The sequence below is a fragment of the Stegodyphus dumicola genome, chromosome 3 (genome assembly GCF_044657685.1).
Source record: "Stegodyphus dumicola isolate Sdum_Otavi_A_Nest chromosome 3, ASM4465768v1".
NCBI classification, from domain to species: Eukaryota; Metazoa; Arthropoda; class Arachnida; order Araneae; family Eresidae; genus Stegodyphus; species Stegodyphus dumicola.
In genome coordinates, this window is record NC_140770.1 from 12,420,359 (window position 1) to 12,445,577 (window position 25,219).

The following is a 25,219-nucleotide window of genomic DNA, read 5'->3' on the forward strand; positions in this document are numbered from 1 at the left end:
TCAAAAGATGACAGCATCGCACAGGTACCTGTCAGGTTTCTTCTTAAATATACCTAAAAATTAAAATATGCAATTTGATATCATAGGTGGCGTTATACGCCGGATTATATCGATATACGTTTTTACATCTGTCTTATAACTATTAAATGCTTAAAAATACTACTGGCATATATAATACGATAAAAATTGCTAGGTTTATTTATCAAACAGATTAATATATAATAAATTACCGTCAATGCAAGTACTAATTATCAGCGGATGATGATTGGTTTGGTTTATTTAGAATACGGCAAAGCACACTAGGGCTATCTGCCTAAGGAGAGGGATGCCTTCGTGGAGGACTTTCTAAGGGAAACTGGCTCGTATACACGTTATATATGGGGGAAAACCACAAAAATACCCATGCAGCCAGCCCATTCGCGGGATTCGAACCTCGGACCGAACTACCAGTGTTCAGCGATTTTACCCCTCGACCGCTGGTGGGGTCAGCGGATGATGAATCAGGTTTTTACAATCATTTTGTAGCTACTAAATGAAAGAAAACGTTTGATTAGGCAACAAAATTATTGCTTTTGCTTTACCCGTGCATGTTAAATAATAATAATAAATTAATGCCTTACCAGGTACGGTTAGAGGATCTCTGTTCTTGAAAATGTTGACTTCCGAGAGAGCAACCGAACATCTATTTGCATCCACTTTCTTTTGTCCTCTATTTAGTTTCTGTTTAAAAAATTATGTTTAGTTTGTTTGCAGGTAATAAAGAGACAACTGAGCAGAGAAATCATTAGAAATTTTGAATAGTTAATATAAACAGAAATCGGTAACGATGTGATATGCAATCTACTGCTTTTATTTATTTATTTATTTATTTTTTAGGTGGCTTCACTAAAAGGCTATTTTTAAATAAAAAAACCCAAATAATTAAGAATTCATAGATAAAATCATTCCAATAATTAATTAGATAATGCATTAAATTTTTAATTCAAATTTAAATGTCTTCCAATTTTACAAAACAGAAGCAAAACTGGTCCTTAGAACCGCTGTTTTTACGAGTTCTTCAGCCACGCTACGAATATGGCTCGACATGGCCGCCAAATAATTATTTTTACTGACGGATTACCATGCGCTTAGGAAAAAATGCGGAAATATTTGCGAGGAGATACACAGATTCTTTCGATATTTCATCAGCACGAATCAGTTACATTACTTCCGTCTGTAGGATTGACCAAGCTCCTTTGGTGTTTTACAATTCAGTTATCGTATCCTAATTGCTTCTTATAAGAAGTAGTGCTTAAATCATAATGACTTTAAATTCCCAAAGTTTATTACGTCAATCATAATAGCTTTACAAAATTAAAAATCTGATGTGTACAGCACATGACTTCCTTGCACGGAATATTAAATTATACGGATTTTTTCTTGCATTTCATTTAAACTTATTGGATTGAATTAAATATACCTCGTCGATAGCACATGAACCACAATAGAATAAATGCACTCTTTAAAATTCACTCTATTTGTTTACCATAGCGACACTCTGGCTTCACTTAAAAGCGTTACATTTCGTCCATAGTATAACTCAGAATGCATATAAATTTATATCATTTGAAGTATTGTCTAATTGTTGCCACATGTTCTATCCGAATACTACAATAAATCTAAAACGATGTATAAAAGAAATGAAGCAAGCAAAACAAAAAATAAACAGTTTTTCACAGACAATTCAGTATTTCTCATTCGATTAATTCAGTTCTCACTTCCCGACAAGGCAAAAATACATAAAAACTCAAAATACCTCTATTAAAAATTACGAAGTATATCTGAAACACTTATTTCATCGAATAAATTCCAGAATGCAATAAGCATGATTTAATTCGCAATAATAAAAGAAGGCATCATGTTTGTTGTTGCGAAACTTAGTTTCTCTAGATTGACAACAAACCCGCTATTTTGCCAAGTTTGAAATGCAAACAAACATGTCCGCCATCGCAAAATTCATTAGGCTTAGCTGCACTTGAACAAATTTTAAATTGTTGATAACTCCACAAATATTGCATGCAGATTTACTAAACGCATAGAAACCTTAACCGGAAGATAAGAACAACATAATTTCAGTCATTTTTAAAGCAGAAAATGCACAACTTACAAACATATAAAAATAAAAGAACTGAGCTCAGTGAGCCGAGTAACAAAGTGGATATATATATACATATATTTATATTTAAACAAATTTAAATTCTAAACAAATACGTATAAAAGTAAAAAAGTAGAAAAGCAAATTTAAATTCTAAAAAAAGGAAAAAAGCCAAAATAATTTAAAATAATTTAAAAATATGCAAACATGTAAAAGATTTAATTCTAGAACTAATCTACAATATCATTTAAATTCAGAAGCATAAGCAAATCAAGTGTAAAATCTATCCATGAAAATAAATCTACTAATTTAATAAATTAAAATTAAATTAAACAATTTTTTTTAAAAAAATGCATATGTGAATGATCGTAGAGTAGGCAGGAGACAGACTTATCAAGGGGAAGTTGCCTCCAAACCTAACTCTCCAATCATTCAATTCGTGTTTCGTCATTCATGCAGGCAAGGGTAAAAGTCAAAACCAAAAGTAATTCCAATAAAGTGGTACCCTTAGAAATTAACATTTAAATTAATTAAACTCAATTTATTCTTTTGAAACAATACATATATTTATACATGTTTGTTAAAATTTAACATATATTTATATATGTATATATATATATATATATGCATTTTGCAACCAAAATACGAAGTACATATCTACATTTTATAGCAGTGTTACATACAAAATTTGAAAACTCTGAGGCTACTCGTTTTTGAGTTATGCGAGATACGCACGTAGGTATATACGTACGCTCAGACGCCACGAAAAATTCTCTTCAGAATTCATTTTAAATCAATCTTATGATTTTTTGAGGGGGAAAGGAGTCCTTTATTCTGTCCTTACTTGCGGATGTCACGCAAAAACATCATTAAATTGCATTGGATAGCGGTCAGAATCGATGTTTTCATTGAAATATGATACCCTAAATTTTTCGCGATAACAATACTTCCTTTTTACTTCGTACAAGAAAGTAAAGATTCAATTAGTTTTCAGATTCGAACGTGAAATAAAATGGCAGGAAAGGAAATGGAACAGTTTAAATCTTTCTAATCCAATGGCTGGCATTTGCATTTTCAGCATTGGCTACTTCTAAGGCCAGAAGTGGTGGCTATTTTACTGTGGCGGCGCCTAATAGGCGACTACCGTTGCCTCCTATGAAGGGACGGACAGTTACAAACCTTCCTTCTCCGGGATACGAACCCGGTGACTTTGGTACCGCTGTAGGCTTCTCTAAGCACTAAACCGCCTGGAAGGCGAAAAATAATAACAACAGTTTAAAAAATAAATAACTATCTAAAGGCGGTAGATCACATGACACATCATTATTGAGAAGTCTGGTTATAGTAGTTAAACAAATGTAATAATTGCTTTCATGTAAGTACGCTAAAGTTAGTGTGGTGTAAAGGAAATAGATACATTAAATAAATTGTCTATATTCTTGTCTGCAGGTTGGCAGTATTTGATTTTGTAATACTTTAGTCCATATCCAATACTTATGGCTTAAAATTTTTGTCATTGGTTTTTATATCTACTGCTTCAAATTAGATTGGTCAAAACAATTATCGAAGATTATAAGAGAAGAGATATTTAGTGGATGAAAATAAAACTAGTTATTAAATTAGAGATAAAAATAAGCCTCCTATGAAAGATTGCTAGCAAAATGCTTCATTTTTGCAAAACGGGATAAATTTCAGAAATTTTTGCAAGAAGAAACTCTACTTAAATTCTTACTGAAATTAATGTTTCATTTTTACATAAATGATAAATTTTTAAAAAAACTCTACTTAAACTCATACCGAAACTAGTACTCACATTGTATTGCTTCAGAATCAATGCTCTTTGATCTAACGTACTCATATGGTTCAGTTCTTTCAGGTACATTCCAATCTTTTCCAGAGGTACGGAGGTGTCTTCGTACTGTATGGCTTCTACTAAAGCCTCGTATATGAATGTATACTGCTCCTGCGATGAAAAAGAACAGCAGTTTCATTTACTGTAATAACATGTTAGACATCAAAATATGGTAAAATATAATAATGATATATAATTGGCCATTAAAGGTGGTGTAGAGTCATTAGGTTTCTTGATGCTGAAGACGTGAAAGATGTGCAGTATCCTCGCGGGATTCAACTTCGGACTCCTGAATACGCGTCGGGTGTGCTTCTAGTTATATCACGAAGGTATACGGAAAGGAGAGAGAAAATATAAACTCCCCTTTTTAAAACGCGACTGGGAATTAAGTGATGGTATCGTCAAATCCTGGTGATTACAAATCATCCACCAACTTTTAGGTTGGTGGATGATGGTTTTTTTTTAGTCCAAAGGGGCTTTTTGTCCCTGAACAACTATTGTTTCCGTTTTGCGATTCTGCGTTGAATCGCTATAAATGTCCGTTTTACTTTTCAAACTGTTGCCACCGAATGTTAGAGTCCTGCATTATTTTCGAAGAAATTAAATAATGAAAAATATGCATAAATGTATTTATATTTCTCGCATTGTGATAAAACAACGGTACGCAGAGCTATCGAATTTTGAATGACGTCATCCTCCTACGAATATGGCCATGTGGAAGACCGAATTTGAAATTTGGAATTGGTTTTATGATAGATTTCATATTTTCTAAAATTTTAGCGAATTTTGAGTAACAAACTCAATGATTTGAAAGCGAGCAGTGGCAACACTCTACGGGGGAAAAAAGACCTTTTTATCTCCAGCGCGCTGAGCTGTGTATCGGCGATTCTAAAGATAAGCTCATTTTAAAATTATTTTGTGACATTGCTACTGAACTGAATTTTATGGTTTAAGTGCAAAGAACATGATATTTAATAAATAAAGGTAACACACAAAACGTTAAAAAACGCCCCTTTGAAAGTAATTTAAAATCTGAAACAAACCTTTCTTTCTTTCTTTTTTTTTTTTTTTTTTTTTTTTTTTTTTTATGAGCAGGAAAGGTGAAAAATGTGCAATGCCCTCATCGTTATTCGAACCCTGGATCTCTCGACTACTCATCGAAAAGTCCTTCCAGTTACACTACGAAGTCATGCGAAAAGGAGAGAGAAAATACAGTGGAACTTGGAAATACGAGCACCTCTATATACGAGAAATTCGAGGTACGAGAAAAGTACGACCGAAACATTTGTCTCCAAGTACGAGCATTGACTCGAGTAACGAGCCAGGCTGTTGGTATGCGTGGCACCATTTCCTGATCCGATTCGACCCGGGAAATCCCTTCGTCAGATCACTCGGTATTATTTGATTTAGGTGTTTGTGCGCTTGTAAATCAATTGTTTATTACAGTTAACGCGAAAATAATTATTTCACGATGCCTCACAAGAAGATTGTTGTCTCAGATAGAGCTGCAAAGAAAAAGAAGGAAGCCATGGCCGTTGAAATTAAGAAAGAAATCATAGATAAACATAAGCGTGTTGCAAGAGTGAAGGAATTGGCAAAGATTTACGGCCGTTCCGACATCGACGATCTGCACTATTCTGAAAAAACAGGAAGAAATTAAGAAACTTGATGTAACCAAAGGATTGGATTGGATTATTGTAATTTGGCACAAAACCTGTCAAGGTTATTTGCGCCAGACAAACGGTAACAATGCAATTAGTCATTTGTAAAAACTTCTAGCTTAGGTAAAAAGAGACAGATTACAGTCTATGATAAAAGCTGATATCTTTTAAAAAACAGGTTAAAGTCTATTATAAAAGCCAATATCTTTTAAAAATAGAAACAAATTACGATCATGTGTTTTTCCAATTAAATTTCCTAAGTCCAATTCTGAACAATTAAAATGTTTTGGGCGAAAATAATTAAAACTCTGGCATTCCACCAAGATGTGATGGACTGTCAGATCTGCATTGCAGTTTGGGCAGCTGGGATTCTCTTCTCCCTTCAGAAGATAGTCATGGGTCAGGCGACAATGGCCTATTCTCAGTCGAGTCAAGAGGACATCCTCCCTTCTATTAGCCATATATGGCCAGTATCCAATGGCTGTAGCCAAAGGAGTTACCGTTACTTCCATGCAACGTCCCTACAACTCCTACAAGATGTCGAGAAGCTATTCCTGGTGTACATTAACGGGAAATGGTTGAAAGGTCGGTGTTTGAAGCTATCATAAAGGTAAACTACGGTTATATTACTTACCAGTGTTATTTATTAGAAAAATTAATTTTTGATATTTTTTTGGGGGGGGGGGGGGTCGGAAGGGATTAACTGGATTTCCATTATTTTCAACGAGGAAGTTTGTTTCTAGATAAGAGAAATTCGCTATGCGAGCTCAATGCTGGAACGAATTAAACTCGTATCACGTGGTTCCACTCTACCTTATATACATCCTCTTCTTTTAAAGGGTGGCTGGAGATAAGGGGACCCAATCGCCAAATCCTGGTGGCGACGAATTATTGCCCACGACATTTTAGTTCTGGCGCCACTTAGACATGATAAATGTGCAGTGCCTTCGTCGGGACTCGAACCCTGAACCCTTCGAATACGCGTCGAGTATGCTTCTTATTACACCACGAAGACATGCAGAAAGGAGGGAGAAAATGCCTTATAACATATCTTCTAATATGTTAAAGAGTTTTGTTTCAAACATTTTCTTTCTGGAGCAATCTATTCTTTCATCAGTATTTTCATTAAATTATCACTTTCTTATGCATTAAAAGTATGAAAATATTTCAAAAGCTTTTGAAAGTTTTTACCTTCCCGATATCGTTCTGTGTTGCTTAAATTTAGTTAACTTTTAAGAAAAATTGGTACTTTTCCGTTTCGCCGGCGCAAATCTCGCCAAGCAGACTTTATTGGCGACAACATACAGTATACACATAAAAAACGCTAACAAATGTTAGTTCTAAGAATTTTGTATTTTGAAGGCATAAACATTTCAATATCGTTTAAAATTTTGTTAAAAGCCAATAAGTAAAGACAATAAATTTGTAAAAAGACATTAATTTAAGAATTTACTATGCTTTCACGGTTCAAATCCTGATTCGAGGGTTCATATCACGTGATTCCAAGTGATTTCACATCTCACGTAAACTACGCTACGAAATCTAATTTTCTCAGCAATTATCTACATTCCCAACTAGCACAAGAACGTTCAGAGAACGTTCAGATCAAGTGCTTCACCAACGTGTCGGGAACGTTCAAGCAGAACGTCCAAAATGCCGTCTACATGTTACAGTTCTAAGACGGGCAATAACACGTCAAATACTTGTGTTTGTAACACTTTCATGCAACGTGTCATTAACGTTCTAGTACAACGTTTTTGGCACGTTTTACCTGAACGTTCTGAACCACGTCTATGTATTGCAGTTCAATAACGGACAGTAGTACGTCAAAAGTGGTACTACTATCACTTTTTTATAACGTTCTATGAATGTTCTTCTAACGTTAAAACAGAACGTTCCTTTAACGTTCAGGCAGAACGTGGTGAATCACGTCAGTATGTTACAGTTCAATAACGGGTAGTAGAACGTCAAAAAATGGTGTTACTAACAATTTTATAAAACGTCCCTTGAACGTTATATGGAAGCTCCGTTACCTTCTAACAGAACGTTCCTTCAACGTTCTAGAAGAACGTTTCTTTAACGTTCTAGCAGAACGTTTCTTTAACGTTCAGGCAAAACGTTCTGAATTACGTCTGTAAGATGTAGTTCATTAATGGACAATAGAACGTCAAAATGTGGTACTAGTAATAATTTTATATAACGTTCCTAGAACGTTCTTTGAAAGTTTCTATAACGTGCTAGCAGAACGTTCTCTTAACGTTTGGGCAGACGTTCTGAATGTCGTCTATAGATTAAAGGTTTATGACGAGCAATACCACGTCAAATACTTGTACTGTTAACACTTCTGTATAACATGCAAAGAACGTTCCGAATCACGTTTAACTAGAACGTTTTGAGTTACGTCTAACTAGAACGTTTTGAGTTACGTCTAACTAGAACGTTCTGAATCCGGTCTATATGTACAGTCTCTGAAGGACAACAGTACATGAAATATTTGTGTTTGTAATACTTGCGTCTAATGCGAAACTTAGTTTCCAAATAGTGAATTCATATAATAATTTACATTTCTTTAACGGAAGAGAACACTGCAATTTTCTGGAAAAGACATCATCTGTTTGAAGAGTTGAGCCTGAAATGTTACATTTACAAATATATGTGATGCTTTACATGTGCATCAAAATTCAAATTCTATTTTTTTTTTCTATTCTCTTAGTTCATTACATACATGCCATTTATTAATTAAACTTTACACTTTTTCTCTACATTTACATGCAATTCCTCCAATGCAATATTATCTAGACCTTATATTCCCATAGAAGTTTTACACACCATTCTTATTAACTACATATAAAAACAAGATTTGTTACAGTTCTAATGATAGAAATGTATTTTAAGTTTAATAAATTAACCAAGAAATTAAGTTATTGTTCTCACTGGAAGGAAAAGGAATCAGACTGCAAATCACGATTTTTAATATATGGCCAGAATCATTGCAATTTTCAAAATTCTGAAACCTTGTTGATGTGATCATATACACCAAACTATTTTAATGGGAGACTGTATTATATTCTGGACGAAATAATTATTTCTTATTAAATATAATCCTCGGTACTTTTTTGCAGTAAATTAAAAACAAATTGTTTTCTTTCAACACTAATAAGCTCTGATATGCCAGTTTAATAACTGTACTTAAACTTTATATGAGACTACTGCTGTCTAGAGTTTTTGTCATTGCAGTAGACTAAAAGCATCAGGATGATGGGAATTTAAAGTGAATGCTTGGATATTTCTTGTCATTAAAATAAATTTAAAAGTTTGCATTTAAAGGTATGCAAATTTTAAAAATAATAAATATTTTTTCTTGTGTTCTGTTTACAAGCAATTTAACTGTACTAAACAGTTCTCTGTTAAAATTACTTCTGTCCATGTAATTTTTTTATAAAGTTAGAAGGCGTATTTTGAAAGTTAATAAACAAATAAAATGACATATATCTTTCACAAATTCATTATTTTGCCATAAATTTGATTTATAAAATTAGTTCAGTGGATGGTCCAGTCAATGGATAAGGTTCTTAACAAGCAATTTTCAGTTAAAATATAATTATTGTCATAATTTAAAATTTGAAGCATTTATTGCAAAAGGTTTTAATTTAATTCAGCTACTAGGAATGCATTAAATTCCCAGAATCTATAAACTGATAGTTTTATATTATTTCATAAAATTTTAAAGCAAAATTAAAAGTGTTAAAGGAAATGTAATGAAATTAATTTCCATATTGCATATTCATGTAATAAATTTCTCTTCTAGAATCAAACATTCAAATTCAATGAACTAATTATTTTCATATTCAGTAATACAATGTATAAGATACAATATTTGCTTAAGCTAAGTATCCTCTACCAATCCAAGTCTTCATGAAAGTTAGGAAACAAACTGAACAATTAATAACTTTAATTACAGTATTTTCGTACAAGCTAATACACAAATTTTTTATTCCATTGTTTACAAACTTCCTTCTGTTGTACATTTTCCTTTTTGTTTATGATACTTTTCTCTAAATGAAACACTTTTCAACCAGTCTTTTATAATATTTTCAATAATATTGCAAGGTACCTCTCTGGTGGCCCGATTTTCTTTGAAAGCACCTAAAAGAATAAAAAAAAAATATATTTTTAAAACTAAATAATCAAGAAATAATAAATTTTCTCAAACTTTAATAAAAGCAATGCTGTTTCATCCTATGTGGTCGGTTTAATGTAAAATTATGTTATCTTGAAATAGTACTATTGAATAATGCTTCAATTTGAGATTTCGCCGTTAGAGTTGATTTTAAAAAAAATCAAAATTTTAGATAAATTTCAATTTTTCAAAAATTAGATAATTGCAAATTGAACTGTTATTTAGAAAACGAGAACTAAAAATGTAATGGAATTAAGAAAAAGGATTTTTTAACAGATATATTTTGTTAAAGATTTTGAGGTTTGCAATACAAATACCTCATTTTTTGGCATTCTCAGATAGCATTATAAACAATAAAAAAATGAAATTTGTTTCCTTGCCAGAAAAGAAACGAAAATGATTATTTAAATCATGAAATGCTGGTCTAGTTAAAATATTTGAAAAGAATGAAATGGTCATAAAATTATGAAATATTACAAACAAAAAATGTCGAATTGTGTTTCTTTCAAGTAGCTATTTCCCCATTTAGTTTCTCTAGTGAACAAGGGTAACATGTGCTGCAAATGATTTTCGATTCTGGAGATTCGTTTTTCCTATTTTCCTTTTATTTCGGCACCGCACTTAAAGGTTCATATGAGTTACAGTCATGGAGTAGAAAAAATTATTTCATTGAAGGGATGGCAACATATACGAACATAACGAAAATAAGGAGCATGGAAACTGTCACCTTGAAATGCTTATATTAATATAACAGAATACAGTGCAACTATGATAAAAAATTTAACTACATGTGCATATGCATGTAAAGATAAATGTTTTACATATATATATATATATACTCTTTTAAAATAATTCTACTTTAATTAAACTTAGGAGATAATATAATCAATTAAACAATATTGTTTAGGAAATAAATTGTTATATATATATATATATATATATGTGTGTGTGTGCGTATGTATGTATGTACACACTATATATGTATTTTAATACGAATGTTAAGGAAATTAAATAGAACTTTGAATCACAAGCAAAAATATCTTAATATGACTCCCTAAATATTTTTAAATTTATTATACATATAATAAGTATAAATATAAAATTGAGAAATTTGATTTGAAATGTTATTTGCTATTTACATTTTGCATATATGAATACATTTCAGTAATCAGAATAATTTTTATCCTAGTGTTTCATTCAAATTCAAATTTAATTTAATATGAGAGATTTACAATTAATTTAAAATCAAATTACAATGTAAATTCAATTTAATATTAGAGATTAGTGCATTGATTAGTTAGAATTGTGTCATTATATGTTGTTAAATGTGCTTTATTTGTATTAAATTTGCGCAGGTATCTAATTAAACGTGAAATAATCTTAACAAAAAGTGAAGTAGTATTTAGTCATGAAAATTTGTCAACGTAAATGGAGAAATGTGTAAGTGAGAAAAACGTTTAATATGCAATTCTATTCATTCCTACAAATATGTATTTAGGAATTTTGGCACCCTTGTTTTAAATTGAATAAAGCATTTTACTATAGACTTTTCTTTTTTTAGAGCAATAGACTTCAGGAAAGCCGAGTAGCCAAATTTTGGGGCAACAATTACATCTATTAATATAAAAGTTGTGCTAAAGCTTTTTCATGATTCATTAAATGAGTGCTTATGATTTTAAACCTGTGATGGAGAACAACTACAAGAAGCGCAACATAATACTTACTCATTAGATTCTACTAAAACAGATCTGATAAATTTTAACCACAAAAAACTTTTAATAAGCAATGCCATATATATTAATATATATATATATATATATATTGAAATAGAAATTGAAAAGCTAACAAGTAATTTGACGTAAGACCTATTTGGTCTTAAAAATTTTTTTTGGGCAAAATGCTGCAAAAATATGAAATAATAGGAAGAAATATTCTAGTGAGCTTGCTAAAAAGTTACCAGGAGCTGTGGCTCCATAAAATAGTTCAACGCAGTATTTTTTAAAATATTAACATGGAAGTAATTTTTAAAAATATATTAACATGGAAAGGTAAAAAAACAGCCTACACGCGAAATAAAACTGTTAGAATCAATGTTGGAAAACATGTGAATGAACTAAAAACTAATCTTATCGATGTGATATGTGAAAAGTTAACACATATAAAAAAACAGATCGACGGATATATATAAATCTATACATATGTATATAATTAATAAATATAAAGTAAAAAATCAATATGGGATATCCTAGAAATGACTGACGGTTTTTCAAAGTTTAAAAGTGAAATAGCAAACAAATTATAACACTTACTAAAATTAATTTTGTAGAAGATTATTGGTCAAGAATAGTTTTTGCACCAAACGTCGCCAACAAATTGCGCTTCAATTTCATATATCGTCAGTTATGTCAAAATGCTCTCGAAATGGTCGCCGTTTAAAGCAATCATTTTCGAGATTGAAATACAAAATTAACACGCTCTGTAATGTCACTATTTGAATTTAGTTAAATTCACTTGAAGAAAAATATACAATCCTTGAAAAAAATCATTGAAATTTTTTTGAATATGATTAGAATATGGTTAGAATATGATTTTTATGTATTTTGAAATCGCCATTTAGCCTCAAAGATCATGTTAAGTGAAATATTGGAAGTGAGGGTATTTTTGATTTTAAAATTTTAATTTCCAAATGTACTTTTAAGCAATCGCTTTTGAACTTTCCTCTTCCTTGCATATATATATACATACAGAGAGACATGTGAATTGAAACAAATGGAGTTAATATAAACCTAAAATGATGAACTCTGTAACAATAAGTCACAAATCAAAAGAATGAATCAAAAACATGGAAAACAAAATTGGAGCAAAATTAAATCAATACATAAATAAAACAAAGTTCGCATGAAATTTAAAGAATTAAAAAATATCTTTGGTCTTTGTCAAAGAGCAGCCGAAAGAATATAGAATTATAAACAGAGAAATCAAATTATATCTGGATGAATTGTACAAGTAATCAAAGAGTCCTTTGAATTAAAAGACCAAAACCTTAATTCAAAATTAAAATTTTTCAAAAAATTTAAAACTGTTTAAAAATTATTTAATGATTATTTAAGGATACTCGAATATAACGAAGTGTACAAGTGATATCTGCCTAAGGGAGGGAATGAATTCGTGGAGGAATTTCTAAGGAAAACTGGCTCATATTCATGCTACTCATGGGAAAACCACGAAAACCAACTACGCAACAAAACCGTTCGTCTGGAATAGAAGCCAAGACGAACTCCCAGTCTTCGCTAGTGTTACACATTTAGCAACCGATGAGGCAAATTAAAATAATGATAAAAATTGCAAGTATCTGAAATCAGTATTTATCACGATATCACTTGCTCCGACGTGACTCAAAATCGAATACATAAATGACAAAATAGACCAGACTCGCCTTTTGAAGTATTTTTTAACGCGCCTTCTTTAGAAGATTTTGAAGAATAAGTGAAAACATATTTATTAATTTTAAATTAAAAAGTTTTTAAAAATTAATAACTTGGAAAATAGGAATGACATATGACATAATGTACATGAAAAAAAAAAAAAAAAAGACACATGCGGAATTCAAAACCACAGAGAAGGCAAAGCTGGCCAAATTTTGAAAATACGGACTTAGTAAACTTATGAAATTCAAAAAAAGATTCATTAATTTAGATCGTGAAAAAATAGCTAATAAGCAAAGTTAATGCTGAGGAATTAAGCACAGCGCTAAGTTTCTCTGAAATGAACATTCTTGAAAAATAAAAGTAAATGACTAAATACCTAGTTAATTTTTGACGTGATTCAAAATTAGTTACCCAATATATAAAAATATGAAAAAGTAAACACTTTTTTGAAAAGAGAAAATTTTGTTAATTTTAAAGTTAGAAACTTTTTATATAAAATGTACTATAAAAGTACTACTAAAGTACAAACTTTTTGTAAAAAGAACTTGAAAAAGTACAGTGACATAAAGCACAAGCCACCAAGAAAAAGAAAAATGTAGAATTCAAAAATCTTATAATAGACAAACGTTCATAATGTGAAATTGTTAAAATCCAAAATTTCAAAATAAAATTTAACTTTGATAAAGGAAAAAATAATCAGCAAGCAAAATTATTATAATGGAATTAAACATATAATTTCGATTTAATTATAAAAAAATAAAAACTGAAATAAATAATTAAAAACATCTTCTACTACTGTAATTAATATAACTAAGTAAAGAAGCTTAAAAAAGTGTAGTAAAATTTAATTTACTACCGCATGAAGAAAAATTAAAAGGGATTTCTTTTTATTTAGCTATAATTTAATTTAGTAGGAGGTAATTCTGTTTTGTTTCTTTTTGTATTTAATTTATCATCCGAAGAATTAACATTCTAATACATGTATATTAATATATACATGTATCAGAATGTTAATGGCCTCTTTCACTTCTGTTTTGGTGTTTCAAAGTCTGAACCTGAATCTAAAATTCAATGTCTTTAAAGCCGTTTTTGGACTTAAATTCAACTGTAGCATAATTAGCTACAAAAATGCATACATTTTTCATTAGATACAGTCTCATCTTTCAACTCAACAGCATATTTATTGTTTAGAATCGTTAATCACTTTAACATTTCTTATTGAAAACTCAAATCTTATTATTGAAAATTATATTTTTATTCAGATTTGTAAATAAAATATATAGATAGGCGATTTTAAATTAAATTTAAACACAGTGTTAACATTCTGGAGCCTGATTCATGACTTCACTAAATGGAATTGAATTTGACATTTATATGGATCCGCAGGCTAAAATCTCTCGTTCAGTCTTCCTTTGAGCATCCATTATTTTATATATGGGTAAGTTTTTAAAGAGGTTGTATTAAAATTCACAAACTAGCAAAGTATATTGAATATTAGAGTCTTACTATGAACCATAATTAAAAATGTAGATATGATTTATTTCGGAGCGAAACTATTAAAACATAAGCTGATATAATATGAGCACAATTAATTAGAGAGAATAAGGACAAATAATATTTGTTTAGAAAAATTAAAGTATGCTTAATACATTTTCCTACGCATCAAAACATTTTTTTAAAATTTCAATGTTTCAATTCAGAAAACATTATTTCAATTTTATGCTCTCGAAAAACTTCCTACCAATTAAATTAATATGGGAAAACAGACGTAAAAATTTGTAGAATACTTACAATATTCTCTCAGGATAACAATATAAAAATTCTCTCAGGATGTATCTGGTTCTCTGTGTTCCAGAATTGCTCTTTTCATGTGACTTCTTTCTTTATACGAAGGCCAGTTACATGTCCCTTTTTATCATCTGACACTCATTTGCTTGGATGACAGCCACTTCATCGGTCATTAGCAAATGTACAACGCTAAATGCCATTTTCTGTGAATGTAAAGAAATAAATCCGTAAATGTTCTGAGACTGAATTGAAGCAATCTTACTTTATATGTAGTTAATTATCAACATTAAAAAGCTTGTCTTATACGAACTCAACCTTCCTGACATTCTGGGAAAATTCCTCCCTGACTTTCTGAATATATTTTGTATTTTCCATGGCAGTCTAAAATTTTCTAGGTGAGGGAAACTCTGTTAGTACACCTGATTAAAAACATAATGGATAACAAACATAATAATCCCTATATGCCACTAGCATATATATACAGTTAACAGATTCCACTGATGTAGATTCTAAATTTATTGATAGTTCTGAAATTATACTGACACCTAAATTTAAAGAACTGAAAGGATGACTAAAATTCTTTTTGTTTATTAAATCTGTAAAAAAACAATTTCTTTTTCCGATGAATTTTCTAACAGATATTTGATTATTAGAACTGATTTGTCTATAAATAAACAACAATTATCACCAGTGTCAGCAGATATCTTAAATTCTGAGAGTTGAAACGATATATTTTGCTAATTTCACTTATTGATTCCTTTTCTTCGTCAAAACGTGTTTGTTAAGCATATCTGCGTGCGCCTGCTGCAAAGGTTCTGAAAGAGCACAAAGCATATTTTTCAGTTCCCCCAAAAAGTTCAAATGTTTTCAACAAAAAGTGTCAAGAGGCCCAAATATTTGAACATCATTTATTAAATGAATCAAAGATAGAACATTATACATTATTAAATAAATTATTAAATAAATATTTTTCCATGTAATCGAATACTGTGTTTAACAAAAGCTCTTAAATCATTTTCTGCAAATGCATCATTAGAGAAAGCAATATCTGAAGGCTTTATTAAAATTAAAAATTTCCACATGTAGTAAAAGAAAGTTGTTGTACATAGCAGATGGTAAAATTGAACTCATAACAACAGGCCTAATGTATAAAAGAAATAAATGAAACTTTGTTGCCTTCCAACTCTGTATTTCTTAAAGCATTCTAGGTTTACGACTAAATTCGCTTGGTACGTAATGTCTTAGACCAATGTGAGATGAAGATATTTCATTTACATCGCTCCAGTGCAGTTCCAGTGATTTATTGAAAGTTCAAATTTTTACTTATTTATTTGTTTATTTATTTATTGCCACTTTAGCTGGAGAACTTAAACTGCTCTAAAATAGTTATCAAAAAGTTAAAAAAACTAGCCAAAATTTCAGTTTTTAACTCTAAATAATAAAAAATGTCTATTTCATTGCTTGTGTAAATATAAGATATCTAATTATCTTAGTGTTTTAATTTTTCTTTACAATTTAATGAAAACAGTATGTGCATAAAATACCAGTACTACATTTCAATAGTATAAAAATTGTATTTCTAAAGCCATAAACACAATCGTATATGCATGCAGATCATAGTTTCCAGCCTTGGAAAATCTTAAAAGACGGGAGATTTTCTTTAAAGACGGGTTTGCTCTAGAAAAATGAAAGGTTTTTCACTCTGCGAGGTTATACCATTTCAAAGAAATTCCAAACTCGCTTTGATTCAGTTTATGATGCATGATGGTTCAGGTTACTATAGTACTTGTAATTCAATTTTGATGTAAGATGCATTAGCATTTTATTAGATAGTCTAAAATTTATGCTCTTTACTAATTTCATTTTTTTTTATTTCCTCGCTTTTTTATGCTGAGGAAATCTTCAGTAGTGAAGCAAAGCTTTTATTTATCAAAGTATTTTTAAATATACGATGCATGTGAAATTAATAATTAACATACATAATAACACTAGATAAAATTAGTAATATGCCAGGTACTAAAGTAAACAAAATTATACACGAAAATTAACTAATTAAACATTGCCTAAATATTCACATAAAAATCTACTGATGTCTACAGCAGATTAAAACAACTCAGATTAAACGAAATCCGATAAGAAAAATTTATTAAGGTCAATAAAATTAATAAAAAATACAGTTTTGTGGAATAAAGTTTAACAAGAAAAATTATTATGAAAATCATTACAGGTGGACGAATACAATTCGCCTAATTAAAAATTTCATTATTTTGATAAATTTCTTTTTTTTTTTATGGGAAAAATTTCTTTAGTAAAGATTTAAATTTCGAGACTTTAAAATCTCGAGATTTGGTAATTTACTTGGAGATGTGATGAAAAACTGGGACTGAGTTGAAAACTTGAGTTGGCAGTTATAAGTTTGAGATCAACATGATTATAGCATTTGGAAGATTTTAGACATATACAAAACAATTTTATCAAACTTTCATTATTAAAAATACGATTAAAAATGTGAAAATATGCATACTTACACTTTTAGTAGAGCGGATAAAACAAAGACATCAATACTTCCCTTCGATCTGGAATAATTTTAGCGGTGTTCTTGATGATCTCAAATCCCGGTCTTTCGAATCGTTCTTCTTTAAGAATGACTGAGGTCAGAGTCAGCCGGACGTCAGTAATTTCAGGATTTGATTGGTTACATACGTTTTTTGGACCGCAGGGCATACTTTGAGGGGAAAAGAGTGATTTCGTCCTTGAAAGAAATAGCGCTGTGGGGCAACATATGGAGAAGCGGAAAGAGCTCCAGCCTAAAGTCTACTGTGTGCAGATCCATAAGTCAAGTGAGATGATAAAAAAGTAAACATACAAAAAACATTTTGTTTTGATTAATCCATCGACCAAAAATTAAAAATGTTTTACTAGGCACTTTACAATTTACAACACATTCACTGCAGAGACTTTTTGGCTTTTATAGTGTTTTTATACGGTAATAGTTTAATAGTTAATCAAAAACGGAGGTGTTAATTTTAAAATTTTTCATTAAGTCTAGAATTTAACTAGCAGCTTTCCTTGCAAGTGATGTAAGTTCCACACATTGCAAAAGTTACTTTAATTTCAAAATTTATTCAGATAATTATGGCAGAAAACCAACATATTTTCGTATTCTCGTCGACATCAACAAATGTTTTTATAATTTTAGAAAAATTATCATAGAAAAATCAACGTACCATAGCACGACTATGATGAAATATTTTATATCTGATAGTAAACAAAAGTTGGTTGAAATTTAAATCCATTAACACAGAAATATTAGAGTGTCCTTTTCCTAGTTTAATTTAATTTATTTATTTATTGGGCATGTTCGTGCGTGTTTTTGAATTCTGCATCTGAATGCTTCACGAGAAAGCATCCTTTTTCTTAGCTTTCTTTTTAAATGCATTGTGAAATATTAAAAAGCATACATCTTTATTTATTACATCATATTGATATTTAAAGTAACATTAGTATTTCAAAGAATCCATAAATGCACATACGTATTTGATTTATATATATTAAACTATTCTTAAGAGACATTTATGAATATCATACTTAAACATATAAAAAAAGATACCCTTCATGAACATACACTGTCCATGTGACACGTTTTAATGTGCTCTACTACGTAAACTTTTATACTTTGTTGTTGTTGTCGTGTCCATATTACATGGAACAATGGTTGCCAGAGCTTATTCCGAAGAGAGGTTGGACTTCTATTTTCCACCCCAAATTTTGAGAGAGAACATCCCGGGGATATCCCACTCCTCTCCCCTTCCACCAATCCCCAGAAATGACTTTCGGGTCGCCGCATATTTAGAGTGCCGCCATGCCGCACCGACACTATACATTTACAAACGTTCATGTCTTCTCCGAGATTCGAACCCGGGACCTTCGGTATCGTAGTAGGCTTCTCTAACCACTATACCGTCTATGAGACACTTTTATACTGTCTTTACATGTAATGGAAACTGTTAATACCGGCAATTGACGTGCGATTATACGGATAAAAGGTGTAACAGATAGGCATAATTCAGAGCGTTCTTGTAAAACGTTACTGACACCACCGTGAATAACGCCTGCTTTACATTTTCGGAACATGATCCTGTTATTTGTGTCATTGGTTACTATTTTTGAGTCGATTATATAAGTAACAGAATAGCAGGATCAGTTACGGTATCGTAGTATCATTAGGTTAAATCGATCCAGGAAACATGAAACACGTGAGGAAAAGAAGTCTTATATACTTTCTGTTTTAAGGGTGACTAGGTATGAGGTGGCTCAGTCGAAAAATCCTGGTAGTGACGAATTGTTGTCTACCATCTTTTATTTCGGGCGCCCCTTGTAAAGCTTTTTAGAACTCACGAAACAAGAAATCCGCGGTACTCTCACCAGGATTCGAATTCCGAATCCTCCGAATACGTATTAGCGTGCTTGCAGTTACACTACGATGGTATGCGGAAAGAAGGGCGAAAAAATCTTATAATGTAAACAGAATAGCAGGAAAAACTGTTCTCCACAATTAGGTAAAACATATCGCATCGTTAGGGTCGGTTTAAGTAATTTTGGTAGTCCTCGCAAGCTGGATCATAGGGCCCCTTAACGGGGTTTCTCTTTTAAATTGCAATTTCTATACTATGTTTAGATTATCACCTAATTTATTACCCTTCACCCTATTATTCTGAAATTAAAAATTGAAGTTACTTATGAAATATATTTTGTGCATCAACAATTTTCAAAATTACGTTGTTTTCTATAGCCCAATAGAATAGAAGCATAGTAAAAGAACTCTTCAAATGCGGCACTTTCTTCCTGTAAATTCCGATTTCTAATTGCAAACCTTTCTGCTGAATTATTTTATTAACTTTATTGCAATGAAAATAAGTATTAGACCAGATCGTAAGAGATAAATAAAATCTAAACACTGCAATTTATTTAACTAGATGTCTCACAGAAACGTATGGAATTTCTTTTAAATTTTTCTTTAAAATATTTTAAAATATATATTATATTTTTAAGTTCTTACTTACCAGTTCTAAAGAATCATTTATAAGACTGACGAGTCGGAAGTCTTTTCGAGTGTTTTGCTGGCTAGGAAAGAGAGGTGAGAGTCCCTCGGAGTGTTCTCCATCAAAATTGCGACGAAACTTTTCCCTTTCTCACGGCAGAAGATCGGTCGCACTCATAGCAAAGTTCTCGGTGATGGAGTGGCTAAATAACTGATGAAGACTGTCCATTCCTAAGAATGTATTAAGTTACGAATGCTCGGAATTTGAGACTACAGCTTTCAGTTCTCATTTCTCAACTAGTTTCGCAGATTGTTTTCAGCGTGAATTGTACATGACTATCAGAATTTTTCGCGGTACATAGATGCAGAAAATAAAATTAAAAATCCCTGCCTTTTACGAATAAATAAATAGTGCAATTCATGCCTGCTATGAGCATAACAAGATATAACGAGTTTCTGTGTTTTCCTGAAAAATTCATGCATGTGTTCGACTATGTTTTACCTTCCATGTTTTCCATCATCATATATGACTCTACACGGCAATCTGCAAGGTATCCAAAGACCAGGTAATAAATAAAATTGTAATTCAGCGAACATTTTTCCATGATACGTTACAGTTTCAAAATATCGAAATAATGCTAACTAAAGTAGAACGCACATCATCACTCTTAAAATCACATTCAACTTTTTTTGACGTTAATTACGTCTAGCGTGCAATATAGAACAAACGAATAATATTTTTTAAACATTATTTCCATAACATTGTGCAATTTTTATTTTGAATTTTATTTTCAATTGAATTATTTGGTTTACATTTCATATACCGTTGATACTCAAATACATTTTCTAAAAATGCGAAATGACGTTATAATGATCATTAGCTTCATATAAATATGAAATAATAAATTTCCCTGTTAATAAAAAGTTTTTATGCTTATACACATCATTTAAATGCACCGTATGTCATTTAAGTTAAAATTTTTATGGCCATGTTTAATTTAAATGGTACAGAATGCCTTCAGTTTAAACTCATATTAGCTATTAAGTTGGATATTGCAGGATCAGATTGCAATTTTTATGAAAATCCCATAATTTTTTATTACAAAAGAAGATATACAAATGTTTAACAGGTTTCGAATGCTGTTATATGTATGCAGACGTATTGTATGCAACAATTTAAAATACTGTAGTCGCAAAAGGATTTTTTGAGTGTATTTGAAATTTTATATGTGCACGTTTATTAAAAATATAAAGTCTTTATAGATTTTATTACACTGAACCATTTAAGTTAAGTTTTCCTTCTCTTTTCTTTCTTTCTTTTTTTTTTTGGGGGGGCGCGATAATTTTATGTGGATATTTTAACAATAAATATTCTTAAAATATTTTATGGTAAATTTTAATTAATTCTATGTGAACATTTATATAATAGTAATCAAATATTTGAACATATAGGTTTGGTTTCTAAACAATAATCAGCGTTATTTTAGCCAGTTTATTAGAGAAAAATCTTCTTTTTAACCACCATGTTGCTAGAAAGCTATTTTTCTTTTGTTGAAGAAACACATAACTCGCTTTGTGTTGCTTCATTTGAAACTCGCTTCATTTGAAATTTTCATCGCTAAGTATAGCAGTATGCACATATTTAAAATAAAATTATTCTTGAATAAGAGCATATTCTGTTTCATAATTAACGTTTGGATTAGCGGATGTAGAAAATATTTATTTACTTTGTTGAACTAATTACGGATACGAAACAAGTATTTTATAACTCCAAATATTCAGAGTTCTAAAGTACTTGGTACTAGATATTAAATTCTGAATTGAAAAATCTGGGTAGTTCTTTAAATCTTTTATTTGTAGGCTAAATGTGATTATTGCTCTACAAGTGAATAAATTTTGTATATACCAAGTTTTGTTTCATCAGAGATAACAGAGCTAAGTGAAAAGTAAAACATTTTCTGTTCCTTATAAACAGTATACAAAAAACGGTTCTTTGATGATGATAATAATAATAAGAGTAAGTCCTGAAAGGATATAGTTATAAAGGGAAATAAAATGCACTTTTAGATTTAATTGAAAAGTTGTAGAAATCTGGAATTGATGAACTTCACAGTGTTATAACGAAAACCTAAAGTTCTTAATCATCGAATATCTTGAAACGATCCAATTGTTGTTTTATATTGGCATTTTGGGAATGGACGTAAACATCATTGTATCTCGGGAAAAGGAAATAAAGCGGTCGGTAACCAGAAAGATCAGTTTTATTGTTAACAGACGTGGCCACAAGCGATGCACTTGGTGCCCCATGATGTCTTGAAAGCTAGTTTGAGAATGGTCAAAAGCAGCGGGAACCTGAGGCCTTTCATCCAAGTTCGGTGTAAAACTTTGAATCCTTGAGAATGAGTCATAGTCACAGGGTAAAAATTTTAAGGAAATCAAAAACATTTGCTCATAGACTTCTGCGAAAAAACTTTTGGAAGTAAAGTAAAATATTATTTTCCATGTTTACCGAATGTGCATAAGCTTTGCACGCACGATTGTTCAAGAAGTTAAGCGTTTTCAAGAATACTTTGTTTACATGTTATTGTCAATAGATGAGCAATGCAAATAAAATTTGCTTTTCATTAAAACAACGAATATTTTGCTAAATATCAGAAATAATATGTAAATAGCTTCTAGTTAATTGGACGACATGATTTTCATACATGAAATCAAATTCTGAGTTAAAAGTTGATATGAATAAAGGACAAATTTATATAAAAGGAACTATATAAATTCATTTGAAAATCTACAGCTTAATAATATTCGTAACAGTTTCGATGCAGATATACACAAATTTCTAGCATGTGATTAAAAATCATTGATAAATTTCAGCTTCATATATGTGATCTTCCGAATAATGATTAAATTATTTAAATTTGCGAAAAATAACAGGATTAAATTTTCCCAATTCGCAGAGTTTTCAAACAGGGAAAAAATTAAAGCAACAAATATATAGAGTATGAAATTAAAATGCTGTTGAAAAAACTATTTTTTTCATGTCTACGAAAATGGATAATAAGTGTAAAATATCAAGATATTTTGAATTCATAAATTTCTTATGCTGCCTAATTTTCAATTTTTAATTTTTCTGTAAAAACGTAATAGTGGACAACTGAATCATTTAGTGATCACTCAGAAGGGATTCCATTTGTGGCGTATTTAGGTATCCGAATCTTGCAATAATCCCAAGGCCTTTTCATTTCTTCGAAAGAAAAGCAATTAAGCATTAACGTATACTAGATAAGATTATTGGCATTTACTAATGCTTGTTATCTAGTGGTCTTCTACTGATGTCATGCACTTTTCAATTCTCACTATAACTGATATTCGGTAACCCGCATATCAATTACTTAGGGTCCTCAAGGCCCCTTAAGTAATTAATTAAAGAGTTCGGGTCCATGTGTTGTTAATTATTTTACATGCGCTCGAAAATAAGTTTGATTTTCCATTGACTCATTTTTATCCTAAATTTTCTATAGTATCACTCTGCTCTTTTGTAAATCTTGTACAATATCATAGATTGTTGCAATATGTGAAGGTGGGGGTTCGCGAGAGATTTTGGTCTGTGTGCCTGACAAATATCCTCTTTATGACGCCTGTTTTAGGCGGTGGGAAACATGGAAAATATTCAAGCAAAAAAGCGGATTATGTCGCCCCAAATTTGTATCCTTTATTATTATTATTATTATTATTGTATCCGTGTTTACATGTTTGTAAAATTAATAAAATTTATTAAACAATTTTCTTAAATAAAAATCATTAAGTGACTTTTCTCTTCTTTCACTTGAAAGAAACAGTTCATCACCAACGACATTTAACACCTGCAATACGAATAATTCGTGCATTTTAGGGGAAAAAATTAGCACGCTCGCAAACGTGTCCTAACATCATCATAATTCTGTTGCTATTCTAAATATGTACAATCGCATTTGTAACGCAAATAACATGTAGTTTTTTTACCCCATGTCCAAATGTTATGGAAGATACCAATATTGCACATAGAAAGCTACATACTATTCACATGGTTGTTCTAGTAGAAAGTTCATGACACGTTTCATGAATGTACTGCAAACATAAATGATTAATGCAAAATGAAAAAAAAAAAAAAAAAAAAAAAAATCGACATAATTTCATTTGAAAAAATATGCAGGAACTTTTAAATATTTTTTTGAAATTCTAAATAACTTACATTTAATAAGCAGAATACAGTTTTTAAGTAACATTATTTTATCTATTTTTGAAATACAAGCCTTACGAACTGTCTTTACAGTACATATTTAATGAAAATGTTTTCTATAACTAATACTGCGGCAAAATAAAAGATATTGAAGTATTTACGGAAAATGAATAATTTGACGGTTGCCTGAAACCTAGGTAATTAGTATAATTGTAATGTGAGTAGCATGTACTTTATAGCACACGCTCCAAATGTTTTAACGAAGAACATGGTACAACACGGCAGTTTTATATATTAAAATGTACAGAAAAATACAGGTGTAACAAGCACGTCATGTAGAATGCGCTTGATAGCATGCAGTGAGCCATCCGAAAATTACCAATGGATGCTCTGAAAAGAACTTCTTAAGAAACACGGTGTAATTAGCTTTAGCGTGTCATGTATAAAGTAATTTATACCACATTTTTTTTTTTTTATTAACGTGCTTCGGTCTTAGGCACTACACGGAAGGGAGATGCCTTCCTGGAGGGCTTCTTAAGGAAAATTGGCTTGTATACACGTTACACATGGGAAAAACCACGAAAGCGCCCATGCAGCCAGCCCTTTCGCGGGAATCGAACCTCGGACCGAACTACCAGTATCAAGCGAGTTTACCGCTCGGCCGCTGGGGGCCTATAGCACATGCTGAGAACGTTTTGAAAAATACCAGTATTGTATTTCTAAATGTACGTTATAAGAATATAGTTGTAACACACACTTCTTCAGCACATCACGCAGAACGTACTTTATAGTATGTCTCGGAACGTTTCGAAAAAACCAGTGCTGTACTTTAAAATGAATGCATGTCCGAAGAACACGGTTATAATACGCACAGCTTTACCATGTCCTGTAGAACGTACTTTAGCACATGATCAGA

The 25,219-nt window shown here is 30.8% G+C and overlaps 1 protein-coding gene and 1 long non-coding RNA gene across 2 annotated transcripts in view; both read right to left on the reverse strand.

The window, feature by feature from the left end:
- The window catches only part of LOC118201809 (receptor-type tyrosine-protein phosphatase mu-like), a 213,955-nt gene that overhangs the window by 22,580 nt on the left and 166,156 nt on the right, over positions 1-25,219 (reverse strand). The window contains exons 39-40 of the mRNA XM_085812574.1: positions 3,948-4,097; positions 621-720 (exon numbers count right to left, since the gene is read on the reverse strand). Coding sequence (XP_085668700.1) covers positions 621-720; positions 3,948-4,097 — 250 coding nt within the window. The remainder of the gene's footprint in view (positions 1-620; positions 721-3,947; positions 4,098-25,219) is intronic.
- LOC118204733 (uncharacterized) lies at positions 9,583-20,041 on the reverse strand. The gene is made up of 2 exons (XR_004760861.2): positions 15,047-20,041; positions 9,583-9,793 (listed from the first exon to the last, which is right to left on the reverse strand). It is a non-coding gene; the product is annotated as an uncharacterized LOC118204733 (long non-coding RNA).